Genomic DNA, 13,670 nt, shown 5'->3' with positions numbered 1-13,670 from the left:
TTGCAAACTTTTTTTCAATTAGAGAAAAGGGTGTGCTTAAATATCCACAAGGCACCATTTACCCAAGCTGTCTTCAACAGAATGGGTTTTTGTAATGTAACTCCTGTAGGTACATTTGGAAGGAGTAGACACATTTTGGACTATAAATCCAGTTTGCCAAGCCCCAGAAATTTGTAAAACTCATCAGTTAATTCTTTCAGTACAAAGTGCCTAGCTGATAATAGCCACGAATAAAACTGGAAAACTATTAGATTGTTCAGATACAAAGTCCTTTAACCCCATTTACCCTGAACAGCTCCTTATGGATTTCACTAGTTGTTCAAGGGGAAGATAGACAGATATTCTTGCTGACAAAGTAGAGTCGCTGCTAAATTCTGACTTCCGACAGTGAAACAGCATACAATATAAAAGTTTAAATTATTAAGATTCTTCACAATATGAAAGCATTGTTTTTGTTATATCTGGCAGATAATACCAAGAGTACTACACTAATCAAGAACAAATGAGATAAAGTTAATTTTGGTGCAAAGTCCTTGATTTCCATGAACTTGCAGGCTGTTGTAGGAGCAAATAGATTAAATAGGACATTAAAGGTAATAGAAATATTTGCATAACAATATTATAATTTAACATTTGCCCAATTCTAAACCTAACCAAAATCATATGGTAGGAACAGGCCTAAGAGGTACTCTTAACACATGCCAACTTTGTCATACATTTCTATTTCATACCTGATGGAGGAGAGTGTTGTTGGAAATTCCTGGAGTTCCTGGGACCACATTAGCCTGCTTCGAATGAACATTGTTTACCACAGGTGATTTGGCTATCTTGTTCGATTTGTTACCAGTGTTTATGGTGCTTGAACCTGGCGAGCTTTTCCGTTTTTTTCCTTCCAGCTTGTCCAGTGGTACATGTGGGTGTGAAAAGCTACCATGCAAATTTGCAGATTGTTCGTTCGATTGATGGACAAATGGCCCTAGTGAAAGAGTGGAATCACTACTGTTCATAACCACACTCATCCGTTTAATCGATTCTGCAGGAATCCCCATTTGAAGCCCTTTTCCTGACTGGTCATGTTTGAGACCTAAAGAATTCATTTTGTTTGTACAATTGAGGCCAACGTTGTGGGTACTGCTGTGAGATGATGAGAAACATGATGAGTAATTAGACGTCCCTAGATTTCCAGAATTCACACAATTTTTCTTCAGAGATTCTGTGGAATGAGTGGAAGAATGCAATGGCAGTGCAGAAATATTTTTCCTCTTCTTTCCAGAACTGCTGCTGTTATTGTTGCTACTGGAGTTACTATTACTGTTACTGCTGGTAGATGAAGAATCTTTAGGTTTAAAAGACCTGCTGGGTTTCACTTTTTGAGGTTTATTAAACACATGTGAAGGAACTGAAGAAAGCCCAGAAGGCATCACAGAAGGTGAAGATATATGTCTAGATTGCATACAATAAGCAGGGTCTATGGCGCCCAAGGCAGTAGGGTGAGCATTCAGAGTAGTTGCATATGATAGCACAGATTTACTTTCAATTGATGTAAATGAAGAAGAAACCAACACTGGAGATGTCAATGAGGAGGACACTGTTGTAGAGGAGACAAAACCTGCAGTATTGACACTAGAATGCAACTGCTGTGAGGAGATCATGCCAGTGCTGTGAGGGACTGACTGTGTTGATGTTGGACTATCCACTGCAGGAGGAATTTTTCTGAAAGAGATAAAAATTAAGATTTTTTTTTAACTTCCAAAATCAAGGATTTTAACTGAAAACTGACTTCACAAATACCCATCCAGACAAAAATTTTGGGGGAAAAAATTATTTAATTTAGCCACCATTATCTTTCTAGTTAACAGATACAATTAAAATGTAAGGTTTAATATTTTCAGCTCGTAGAGTAATAAAATTAATCAATCTACAATTTAACTACTTTTATTTTCAGAGGTCTAATCTTTGACTTTGAAGAATAATCTCACCGTTTCAGTTTCATAGTCTCCTTACATTTTCATTATCTGCTCTATTTGCAGATCTCAGGCTATATGGTTTATTCTCTCAGCTGTATCTGACTATGAAGAAGTTTATTCTATATCGTTCAGATTCTGTGTTGAATCAATATTTATCCAGAGTGTTTAGCATATTACTCAGACAGGGTGGATTACTGGGAAATTTTTGCAATTTTGGAAGTTGCCTTTTAGCAAAAGATGAGATGCAAAGTAAGGCTGCACATGCAGTCAGATGGATATGAAAGATTCACATGCGAAAAGCAGCAGAGCAGCTCTCATGGCTTCCATGTCAAGATTTCTCAAAAACTTCCACTTGCATGCTGCCTCCTAGCACTTGGAACTTATGCACTACCTCAAACTAATGCTTTGCTTAGCCAAGTAGGTATTTTCCCCCAAATTACTATACACAGGAAGACTGGGGCCACTGTTTTCTACCCCTATCATAAGCACTGCACCATAGCCATAGGCATCATTTCTGGCGTGCACATCCCCAAGACTGCATATATGTGCTCTCCTCCTCTAGTCTACTCTCAATAGAATTAAGGTAATCAAAATTCTCATGTGCTGACTTATACTGTCATGTTTACTCATACTCCTGTGACATACTTGGATCAAAAGACTTCACCCTTGGTTTCAAATTCATCCATAGACATTCCTCCAAACTCATCATTTTACATATTACTTCACAGAAGGAATCCGATCAGGTCCACGTCAGCTCCCAACAAAACAAACCTACAACTCCTTATTTTCCCAGTAGGCCTTCAACACACTCTAACCTCCTGTTAACTTAATTCATTTCCCATACAGCTGCTAAGTAGTAATATTCTGTGGCCATTGCAATTACAAGCACATCTTGGGAAGTAGAACAAACCAACACCCATTGAGTGGAAATCCAGAGAATCATGGGGAGAATATGCAAACACAATTATCTGTGAATCCCAGCCAAACAAGCCTTCAAGATGATGTGAACACCCCCATTTTTGGTCCCTTGTGTACATCAATTTTATTACCAGAGGTAGCAACCCATGAGCTGCCAGAATCCTCCATTTTTGAAGTCCTCTCTATACCTTCCTGTGTCTGTACCTTTCTCTCTTCCAGGACCAGATTTGTGAACACCTTCCCCAATTCCTCTTGCAGCCTAGTGTAAAATTTTGATAATAACCATATACCAATTACAGCACGGAAACAGGCCATCTCGGCCCTTCTAGTCCGTGCCGAACGTTTACTCTCACCTAGTCCCACCGACCTGCACTCAGCCATAACCCCCCATTCCTTTCCTGTTCATATACCTATCCTATTTTACTTCAAATGACAATATCGAACCTGCCTCTGCGACTTCTACTGGAAGCTCATTCCACACAGTTCTGAGTAAAGAAATTCTCCCTCATGTTACCCCAAAACTTTTGCCCCCTAACTCTCAACTTATGTCCTCTTGTTTGAATCTCCCCTACTCTCAGTGGAAAAAGCCTATCCACGTCAACTCTATCTATCCCCCTCAAAATTTTAAATACCTCCATCAAGTGCCCCTTCAACCTTCTACGCCCCAAAGAATAAAGACATAACTTGTTCAACCTTTCCCTGTAACTTAGGTGCTGAAACACAGGTAACATTCTAGTAAATCTCCTCTGTACTCTCTCTATTTTGTTGATATCTTTCCTATAATTCGGTGACCAGAACTGTACACAATACTCCAAATTCGGCTTTACCAATGCCTTGTACAACTTTAACATTACATCCAACTCCTATACTCAATGCTCTGATTTATAAAGGCCAACATACCAAAAGCTTTCTTCACCACCTTATCCACATGAGATTCCACCTTCAGGGAACTATGCACCATTATTCCCAGATCACTCTGTTCTACTGCATTCTTCAATGCCCTACCATTTAATGATTTTAAAAAGAAATTTACAAAGTGAAAGGCATCATATAATTATATATTTATGTGGAATCCTGAGCAATATTTATCCATAAACCAACATTAATAAAAGCAAATATCTGGTTGATCTTCCACTGTTATCCACAGGACCCTGTTGTGTACAAACCGACTACTTCAATTCTCAACTTACAAATAATTAACCATCTTTTGTAACATCTGATTGAACTTGTATGGATCAACTTTCACAAATCTGAAAATGGAAAACCTTAACCATTTATTTTGTTATGTACTTACTTCCACATCTGTGAATTAAGATGTTTTTCAACCATGGAACTAAATGCACAACGAAAGTGGTCCCATCGTCTGTCAAACACAAAGCAGCCTCGGCCAATATGTCGGCTTCCAAAGGTGCAAAGCTAATTCAAAACAAGATTGTGGAGCAAAAATTCAGAATGATTGAAGAAATTGAGACTTAGTTTATCGGATAAGTTACACAGAATAATATTATTTGTCGACAGAAATAATTCAGACAAAACATATGCAATACTTGATATTAAATGACACAACATTGTAAAAATAGCTGGAAAAGTTCAATGTCTACCATAGCAAAGCAAGATATTTTGTTTTCAATTTGCTAAACTCACAGCTGCTGGTCGAGGGTGATGTCCAGAATAATAGCAGTCTAGCTTTTCCACCAATTCCTCTTTCTCTTCACATTCTCCCTCATCACTAGACAACCTGGATACTGAGTCTTGTCCTGCAAGTGAGGGGTGAAATTCATGTACCGATGCAGTGTCAGTGATGGTATTGCCACTGTGCTGTAATGAACTGGCAGGCCTTCAAAATAAAACAACAAAGTTAACACTTGTGATCAGTCTCTAGAGAAATCTAGAATTTTATACCAAATACATCAAGAAAGACGTCTGTTTTGCATTACAAAAAGCTTGTAAAAGGACCCATGTCAAAACCAAACATTAACTTTTGAGGAATACAGCACTGCATAAAGTTCTCACTTTGCCAAATCATTACCAATAGAATATGTTTACAAAACCATGGGTGATAAGGGATAGAAACAGGGACCACTGGTCTGACTAATATGGAAAATGAATAATTATTGATCACTTGATCACTTATCATATTTGTATTAAACTCATCAAAAATTTGCCTACCCCCTCTACTATGGTTGTGGTCAATAAGCAAATGGTATTAAGATTGAATGTTTTATCATTTTTAAAAAATATGTTAAGACCTCTAAATGATCTTGTATTTCAAGCGCAGACTTGCAGCAATCAGCAAGACTCACAGCCCCTTCAGCCTTTTAACAGGATCAAGACTTTTAACAGGTGACATCCGATTCTAAAATTCTAATAATAATCTATTGTGCAGTCTTAGAGAAGCAAATATCTACTGTCTCCTATAGCAGAGAGAGGATCAATTATAAATCTGAGTAAAGACTTTCTACGATCTCCGTCCCTGACATATGGTCCCAATATTCTAGACTAGTGGTCGCCAACCCATCAATCGTGATCGACTAGTCGATCTTTGAGACTTTCCCAGTTGATCCCGACAAAAAATGAAAAATAAATACAAAAATACTGTTGAGAGATTGTTTCCGGGTTGTGGGGTTGTAGTTCCATTCTTTCTGTCCAGTACGCATGCGTATAGCTCTCCCGCACTACACAGTGTAATTCACTGGTCCCCAACCACCGGGCCGCGAAGAAACGCTATGAGTCAGCTGCACTTTTCCTCATTCCCTCTCAGCCCACTGTTGAACTTGAACCCACACGAAGTCATCAGGCTACTAAACGCAGTGATACGCTTGAGCCAGGGATCCCCGGTTGCCCTTGGGCGGCCAGAGGGAAGTGCTGTCGCTACTGGCCTGGAGCGCTGCCTCTGAACCTGTTTAGCACACCGAATGTTCGTGCGGACCCGGTGCTAAAATATTTGCAGACGACCTCATTCGGGTTCAGGGTTTCGTAAGTAGCAGAGCAGCTACCGCGCTGCGATCTACTGAAACAAACGTTTGTCGACCGATAGATCCTACAAGGGGGGCCTGCGGGCACTCTGTCGCACTCCCTGCTCGGTTGGCCGCGCTCTCCGGACCATGACCATCGCGGCCCCGGTACGGGGACCTCCGGCCCTGAACTTGTTTTCTCACCCCACCTACAACCAGCCGCACGTGGCCAAGGCGTCTGGTAGCGAGAGGCTGAGTTCGGGCCCGGAGGCTATTTAATGAGGCAATGAAGCACTCAAAACTGCTTCAGTACCCTGAGTCCAAGCACCCAGCACTTAAAGACGAACCCGCTGAGTTTTCTCAGCGGAAAAAATGTGAGCAAGCGGGACAGAAACCGAGAACTGTGAAAACTAGAATAGACTGGACATAAGGAACCTGCTTCAGGTATCGCTGTATTCCGGTTGTGTTTAACACCACTCCACCTCCGTCGGCCAGTCCGCAAGAATATTATCAACATTAAACCGGTCCGCGGTGCAAAAGAAATGTGGGTACCCCCGGTGTTTATATATTATTTCTACTTCCAGGTTGCGGGGTTTTACTTCTGGTTTTTTCTGCCCTGGTGCGCATGCATGTAACAAATTGATGTGGGGTCGATCTTGCCTTTTACTTAGGCCGAGGTAGCGGATCTTGAGCTTAAAAAGGTTGGTGACCACTATTCAGAGTGAACACGTGCCGATATTTCATGATGCCGTACTTTCAAACACCTTCTTAGAAGTATATCCATGATTAGTGTTAGGGGAACTAACATAACAGTATGCAAATATTAAACAATTAATTTAACTATTTAGCAAAATGAGCAGTTCGCATTGTGAAAATCTTCACAATTTACTGGCAAACACACACTTATAAACCCAATTCTTTTGTATGTCCAAATTTTGCAAAAGCACCTTATTGGTGAATTTATCACTACTCAAGACAATGATCCTATTGACCCATTAAGCAATTATCTTGAATTATTTTTCCTTTTGTTTCAAAATCATTGAAGACTTGCACCAATACAAAATCTATTTAATATAATGCCAATTTTTTTTCCATAACTGGTTTTAAAGAATATATTAAACTACTGACCTACAATACAAATCTATGCGCTAGAGGCCGTCATCATAGACACTATTTCTTGTTTCGAGGTGTAAATAATCCTGTCAGTCAATCTATACAATTACTTTCAAAAGCGCAATTATATTATAGTGAAACTGGCAGAAACATAATTAAACATTTGACACTTCATGTCTGTGAACAGAGCTGAAAGTACTCGAATATTTACTTATTTATTTAGAGATGGAGTGTGGAACAGATCCTTCCGGCCCTTTCAGCCATGCCACTAATTTAGCCCTGGCCTAATCACGGGACAATTAACCTACTAACCAGTATGTCTTTGGACTGTGGGAGGAAACCGGAGCACCCAGAGGAAATCCACGTGTGGACGGGGAGGACATACAAAAACTCCTTACAGATAACTTCAGAAAGGAACTCCGAACTCTGATGCCCCAAGCTGAAATAGTGCCATGTAACCACTACGCTATAGCGGCACTTGAATTGAACATTTTGAATGCTTAAGTGGAGATGAACTGTTTAATTAAAAAAATCTGTAGCAGGCAGGCACATTAATGGAAGATTCAAAATAAAGGATAACTACCGTTCCAATTTGCAAATGTTCAGTTGTGAGTTAATACATTCCCATTACGGTACCATTCATTGTCTACTACGTCTGAATTGGTGCAAAATTTAAAAGGAAAGGTACCTGAAAAGAATACACTACCCTAATGTGTGCTAACTCTGCCTGGGCACATTCCAAGCAGTTTTACCACATGGCCTCTCTAGTCAGAGACTCAAGGTGAAGGAAAACAGGCTATAAATTGAGCAACCAGCGCAGGACCCATGTTTTCAATTAGGCCGCATACAAAAATCACAAAGGGCTTGCACAATAGAACTTTCTTCTGGATTTATAGCAAAATCACAAAAAGTTACATGATATTATACAAGTAACATGGAAAACAACACTACGTTTGCTCCTGTCCCCAAAAGTTACTTTTTAAGGTGATAAATCACTCAAGTAAATCACATTCACAAGCTTTCACAATTTTCGTGATTTTCAACGTCCTCTCCATCAAACAGCTTCGTTGGTAAAATGCTAGACACCATATCATACTGCACTTGATAGTTCAAGCAAACTAGATAAAGACAGCTCAATTACAGAGAACATTTCATCAATCAAATTGCCACAGGGGTTCAGGTCGAACTTGCAGCAAATTACAACTTACCTAGACAATCATTAAGAATTTAGTGGTTATGTTCAAATTCATCTATAGTTAGAGAGATTGAACAATACTTGAAGTTTAGTTTGTAAGAATGATTATTGACAGGTACAGAATGGTATCTGTCAGCCAATCAGTTAGGGGATAAATAGTGTAAGGTATTGGATTTATACCATCATACAACAATTTGTAGGTTTATATCATATTTCTGTTAATTTTGAACAGAATGTCATACTATTTAAATTTTACTTGAGCTTCTTTTTTAAAGATTACATGAACTTTTTAGCAGAGATCTCTGCAATGGTGCATTATAACCCTTGACAAGATTTTTCTCAAAAGGATAAATTCAGGACGAACTAAAAGCATAGATGCACAAGAAAACTACCTATACCTCCAACCTCAAAAATACATTTGGAACTCAAATTTCCTTATTCCTCAAACTAAAAGTCACCTGTAAAAAGTATTTGAAAAACATTTTTAAAAGTCTTTTATTTTTCATACTAGTGATTTTCAGCAGCGTTCAGAGTTGTAATTAGAAAACTGATCTTCAATTCCTCGAGACTCCCTGACAACCAGTGACAGAGGTTTGTGTAGCCTAACCCAGAATGCTGGGCTAATTTAGATGAGTGCAAGTTTCAAAGGCCTGCAAAAGTGAAATCCAGTGGCTGAGTGCTGTACCTGGGGGTGGTTTAAACTAGAGTCACAAGAAGGTGGGAACCAGAGTGCCAGAACAGAGAGTAGAGTGGTTGTGGAAAAAAGTGTTATTAAGCTGAAATTCAGGAATCAAAAATTTGAACATGGTAGGACTAATGCAAGTAGTATTGTAGCAAAGTCAGGTGAGCTTTGGATATGGATCAGCATGTGGAATTTTGACATTGTAGCTATTAGTGAGACTTGGTTTCAGAAAGGGCAGGATTGGCAGCTCAGTGTTCCAGGGTTCTGTTGCTTTAGACCTGATAGAACAGGAAGGATTAAAGGGGGAGGGGTGGCATTACCAGTCAGGGAAAATATCACAGTGGTGCTTAGTCAGGACAGACTGGACAGCTTGGCTAGTGAGGCTTTATGGGTAAAATTGAGGAATTTTTAAGAAGGAATGAACACAATAACGGGAATGAAACTATATTATAGACCATTTAACAGTCTGCAGGATTTATAGGAGCAGATTTGTAGAGAGACCACAGGCTATTTCTTGAAACATAAGGTGGTAATAGCAGTTGATTTTATCTTTCCACATATTGGCTATAGTAATAGGGCTAAATGGTAAAAGGCTTGTCAAACGTGTTCAGATACGTATCCTTAAACAGTACATGGAAGTTTCCACTAGAGTGAGTGTGATACTAGATCTCCTGTTGGGTAAAGAGACAGACAGGTGACAGAAGATTCTGTAGGGAGACACGTTCATCTTATGATCATAATGTCACTTGTTTGAAGATAATTATGGAGAAGGATAGGTCTGGAACTCAGGTTGAGATTCTAAATTGGAGAAGGGCTGATTCTTATGGTATCAGAAAGAATCTGGCAAATGTGGACTGGGACAGGTTATCTGGCAAAAGCAAACTCGATTAAGTGGGAAGCTGTCAACAGTGAAATTCTGAGAGCAGAGTGGGTATGTTCCTGTCAGGAAAAACGGCAAAGATAATAGGTTTAGGGAATCTTGGTTTTCGATAGATATTGAGGCCCTGTTTAAGAATAGGGTGATAATCATAGGTATTGGCAGGTAGGAACAATTAGGGACTTGAATATAAGAAATACAAAAGAACTCTTAGGGAGGAAATCAGGAGGGCTGAAAGAAGGCATGAGGTTGCTCTAGCAGACAAGGTGAAGAAAAATCCTAAGGACTTTTACAGATATATTAAGAGTAAAAGGATAGCGGGCAAAATTGGTCACCAGGAAAATTATAGTGGTGATATAGGCATGGAGCCAAAAGATGGGGGAGATCTTATATAATTTTTTTGCATTTGCGTTTATCTTGGAGACAGAAACAGACAGAGTCTTCAGAAGTGAGGTAAAGCAACAGCGAGGTCATGGACCCTGTACAGATTGCAGAAGAGGAGATGTTTGCTGTTTCAAGGCAAATTAGGGTGGATAAATCCCCTGCCTGACAAAATATTCACTCACATCTTGTGGGAGGCTAGTGTAGAAATTGCAGGGGCATAGCAGAGATACTTAGAACAACCTTAGCCATTGGCAAGGTGCTGGAGGATTGAATGATAGCTAATGTTGTTTCACTGTTTAAGAAAGGCTCTAAGATTAAGTCAGAAAATTATACGCTGGTGAGCCTATTATCAGTAGTAGGTAAGTTATTGGAAGGTATTCTAAAGGACTGGATTACACAAGTATTTCAATAGAGGGGGACTGATTGGGGTAGTCAATATTTCTTGGTGCCTTCAACAAGACATGGGATATTGGTCACAAAAAAAAGGTTCAGTTGCTTCACTTTCAAGATCAGGTAGCAAATTGGATTAAACATCAGCTTCATGGGAGAAGCAAGGGAGTGGTTGTAGATGGTTGCCTCTCCAACTGGAGGCCTGTGACAAGTGGTGTACCTTAGGGATCGGTGCAGGATCCGTTGTTATTTGTCATCTATATCAATGAGCTGGATGATAACGCATTAACTGGATCAGCAAATTTCTGGACGACACCTAGACTATGGGTGCAGTGGGCAGTGAAGAAGACTATGAAAGCTTGCAGCTGGATCTGGACCAGCTGGAAAAATGAGCTTAAAAATGGCAGATGGAAATTAATGCAGACAAGTGTGAGGTGAGGTGTTGCACTTTGGGAGAACCGAAAGGTAGGTCTTACACAGTGAACGGTAGGGCACCGACAAGTGCTATAGAAAACAAAGGGATCTGGGAAAACAAGTACGTAACTCATTGAAAGTGGTGTTATAGATAGATAGGGTCTTAAAGAAAGCTTTTGGCACTTTGTCCTTCATAAATCAATGTATTAAGTACAGGAATTGGGATGTTACGTTGATTTTGTGTAAGATGTTGGTGAGGCCTAATTTGGCATATTGTGGGGAGTTTTGGTCACCTATCTACAGGAAAAATGCTAATAAGATTGAAGGAAAATTTACAAGGACTTTATTCCTTGGAACATAGAAGGTTGAGGGGAAATTTGATACAAAAGTATGAGGGGTACAGATAGGTTAAATGTAAGTAGGCTTTCTCCATTGATGCTTGCTGGGACCATAAATAGAGGTCATAGGGTGGAAGGTGAAAGGTGAAATGATTAATTGATGATGAGGGGAAACTTCTCAGAGGGTGGTGAACATGTGGAACAAGCTGCCTGTGCAAGTGGTGGATGCAAATTCGATTTCAATATTTAACAAAAATTTGAATAGATGCATGGATGGGAGGGGCACAGAGGGCAGGTGCAAGTCGATGGAACTAATCAAGTAATAGTTCAGCATGGACTAGTTGGACCAAAGGGCCATTCTGTGCTGCAATGTTCTACAATTCTATGAGCTTCAGTTGGTTCTATTTACACTCAGAATCTCCACTAATTTTTATTTGCCTGATCAATTTTACACAAAATACTAATGTTCTCCATCAGGTTTAGTGCATACTTTGTATCATATACATTTTTAAGCTTCATTATCCATTCAAGTTTAACATACCTTGGAAGACATGAATTGTTAAATTTGGTTTTCCCAGACACCGTCTGTTTTACATCCGATGCAATATTTCCATGGGAATTCTGGTGCAATTCCTGGGAAGGTTTAGATGGCGAGGGATGCGATTCCCTGAGAAGGGGTGCCTGGTGATGATGTTCAGAGATTCTATGCGATTCTTTTTCCCTGGGTTTGTTTTTGTGCTCAGCCAACAATAGGTCAAAATGTTTCCTACGACCTAATACTGCTCTCCGTTGGCTCAAGGAATGTGTCTGAAAAGAAAAAGATTAATATAAATTTCTAAACATTAATCTTAACATTTATATTTACCTTTCCATAAATAACTTCAAATGCCTATATATTATACAGACTTGCACTGATGATATATAAACTATACTAGTTTTACTACATTTTGAATAATGCATTCAGCATTTATTAGAAATCAGATGACAGATAATGAGCAAATATAGCTGTGTACAATTAAGGTAACAACACTCAGTACAATTCAGGGAAGAAAGGACAGAATTGAGTTTTGTGTTTGAAATTGTCAATTCTTGCCTTCGTGTTCCAAGCCAGAGCTCAACCATTAACTTGAAAATCATTTAGCAGACTATGACAATTTGCTTGCAAACTAGGAACAATTCTGCAGAACAAGTTATGTAAAACAACTGACAAAATAATCCTCTTCTCACAACAGTGGCAGCAAGCAAGCCATTATTTTAAAAAAAGACAAAGCGCAACAGTAACCTACCTTGCACGTCAAAGACCTCGTACATGGTTTCTTGGTTTCAAGATCAACAACACCACAGTGTCTGTTTGGGTCAAACTCCCGCTCTGTAATAAAGCAATGGAATAAATTGAGTGTGTTACACAGAATATACGGATTTTCTGTTTTGTTTTAATGGATTAATGGAGCAAAAAAAAGCCAAAATTCTGCTGGCAATCAGGCATGAAGACTGAAATGAACATCTTTCTCTTTCATATGCTAGTTGCCTTTGTTGTTCCTTCTCACCCTTTCACAACTATTATATCTTGTACATTTAAACAGAAACCTCTGTCCATCCCATCTATTACAATTGTGCTCCATGTTAATGAGGGCTTTTTGTCACCTACAATCAAGCTAGAAAAACAAAATGTAATATGCAAATTTCAACAACCTTGCATATAAAGGAAATGTGGATATCACTATTTAACTAACCAAAGCACCCAAAACTCAAAACATGAGGAAATCTACAGATGCTGGAAATTCAAGCCACACACACAAAATGCTGGTGGAACGTAGCAGGCCAGGCAGCATCTACAGGAAGCACAGTCTACGTTTCAGGCCGAGACCCTTCGTCAGGACTAACTAATTGAAAGAAGAGTTAGTAAGAGATTTGAAAGTGGGAGGGGGAGATCCGAAATGATAGTAGAAGACAGGAGGGAGAGGAGTGAAGCTAAGAGCTGGAAAGTTGATTGGCAAAAGGGATACATAGCTGGAGAAGGAAAAGGATCATGGACTGGAGGCCTAGGAGGAAAGAAAGGGGGAGGGGAGCACCAGAGTAAGATGGGGAACAGGCAAGGAGTGATTGTGAGAGGGGCAGAGACAGAAAAAAGAGGGGGGGTGGGAATAATAAATAGATAGATAGATAAATAAATAAGGGATGGGGTAAGAAGGGGAGGGGCATTAATGGAAGTTAGAGAAATCAATGTTCATGCCATCAGGTTGGAGGCTACCCAGACCGAATGTAAAGTTTTGTTCCTCCAACCTGAGTGTGGCTTCATCTTGACAGTAGAGGAGGCCATGGATAGACATATCAGAATGGGAATGGGACGTGGAATTAAAATGTGTGGCCACTGGGAGATCCTGCTTTCTCTAGCGGACAGAGCATAGGTGTTCAGCGAAATGGTCTCCCAGTCTGCG

The 13,670-nt window shown here is 39.6% G+C and overlaps 1 protein-coding gene across 2 annotated transcripts in view; it reads right to left on the bottom strand.

Annotated features, from left to right (window-relative positions):
• LOC132377840 (ataxin-7) overlaps positions 1 to 13,670 on the bottom strand; it is a 152,225-nt gene that overhangs the window by 4,619 nt on the left and 133,936 nt on the right. For both annotated transcript variants that reach the window (XM_059944261.1, XM_059944262.1), the window contains exons 6-10: positions 12,519 to 12,601; positions 11,774 to 12,039; positions 4,530 to 4,722; positions 4,180 to 4,301; positions 732 to 1,713 (exon numbers count right to left, since the gene is read on the bottom strand). In XM_059944261.1, coding sequence (XP_059800244.1) covers positions 732 to 1,713; positions 4,180 to 4,301; positions 4,530 to 4,722; positions 11,774 to 12,039; positions 12,519 to 12,601 — 1,646 coding nt within the window. The remainder of the gene's footprint in view (positions 1 to 731; positions 1,714 to 4,179; positions 4,302 to 4,529; positions 4,723 to 11,773; positions 12,040 to 12,518; positions 12,602 to 13,670) is intronic.

The sequence above is a fragment of the Hypanus sabinus genome, chromosome 19, assembly GCF_030144855.1.
Source record: "Hypanus sabinus isolate sHypSab1 chromosome 19, sHypSab1.hap1, whole genome shotgun sequence".
In the NCBI taxonomy this organism is placed as follows: Eukaryota; Metazoa; Chordata; class Chondrichthyes; order Myliobatiformes; family Dasyatidae; genus Hypanus; species Hypanus sabinus.
Note: the sequence above shows the minus strand (reverse complement) of the source record. Positions and strands in the feature narration are given on the sequence as shown.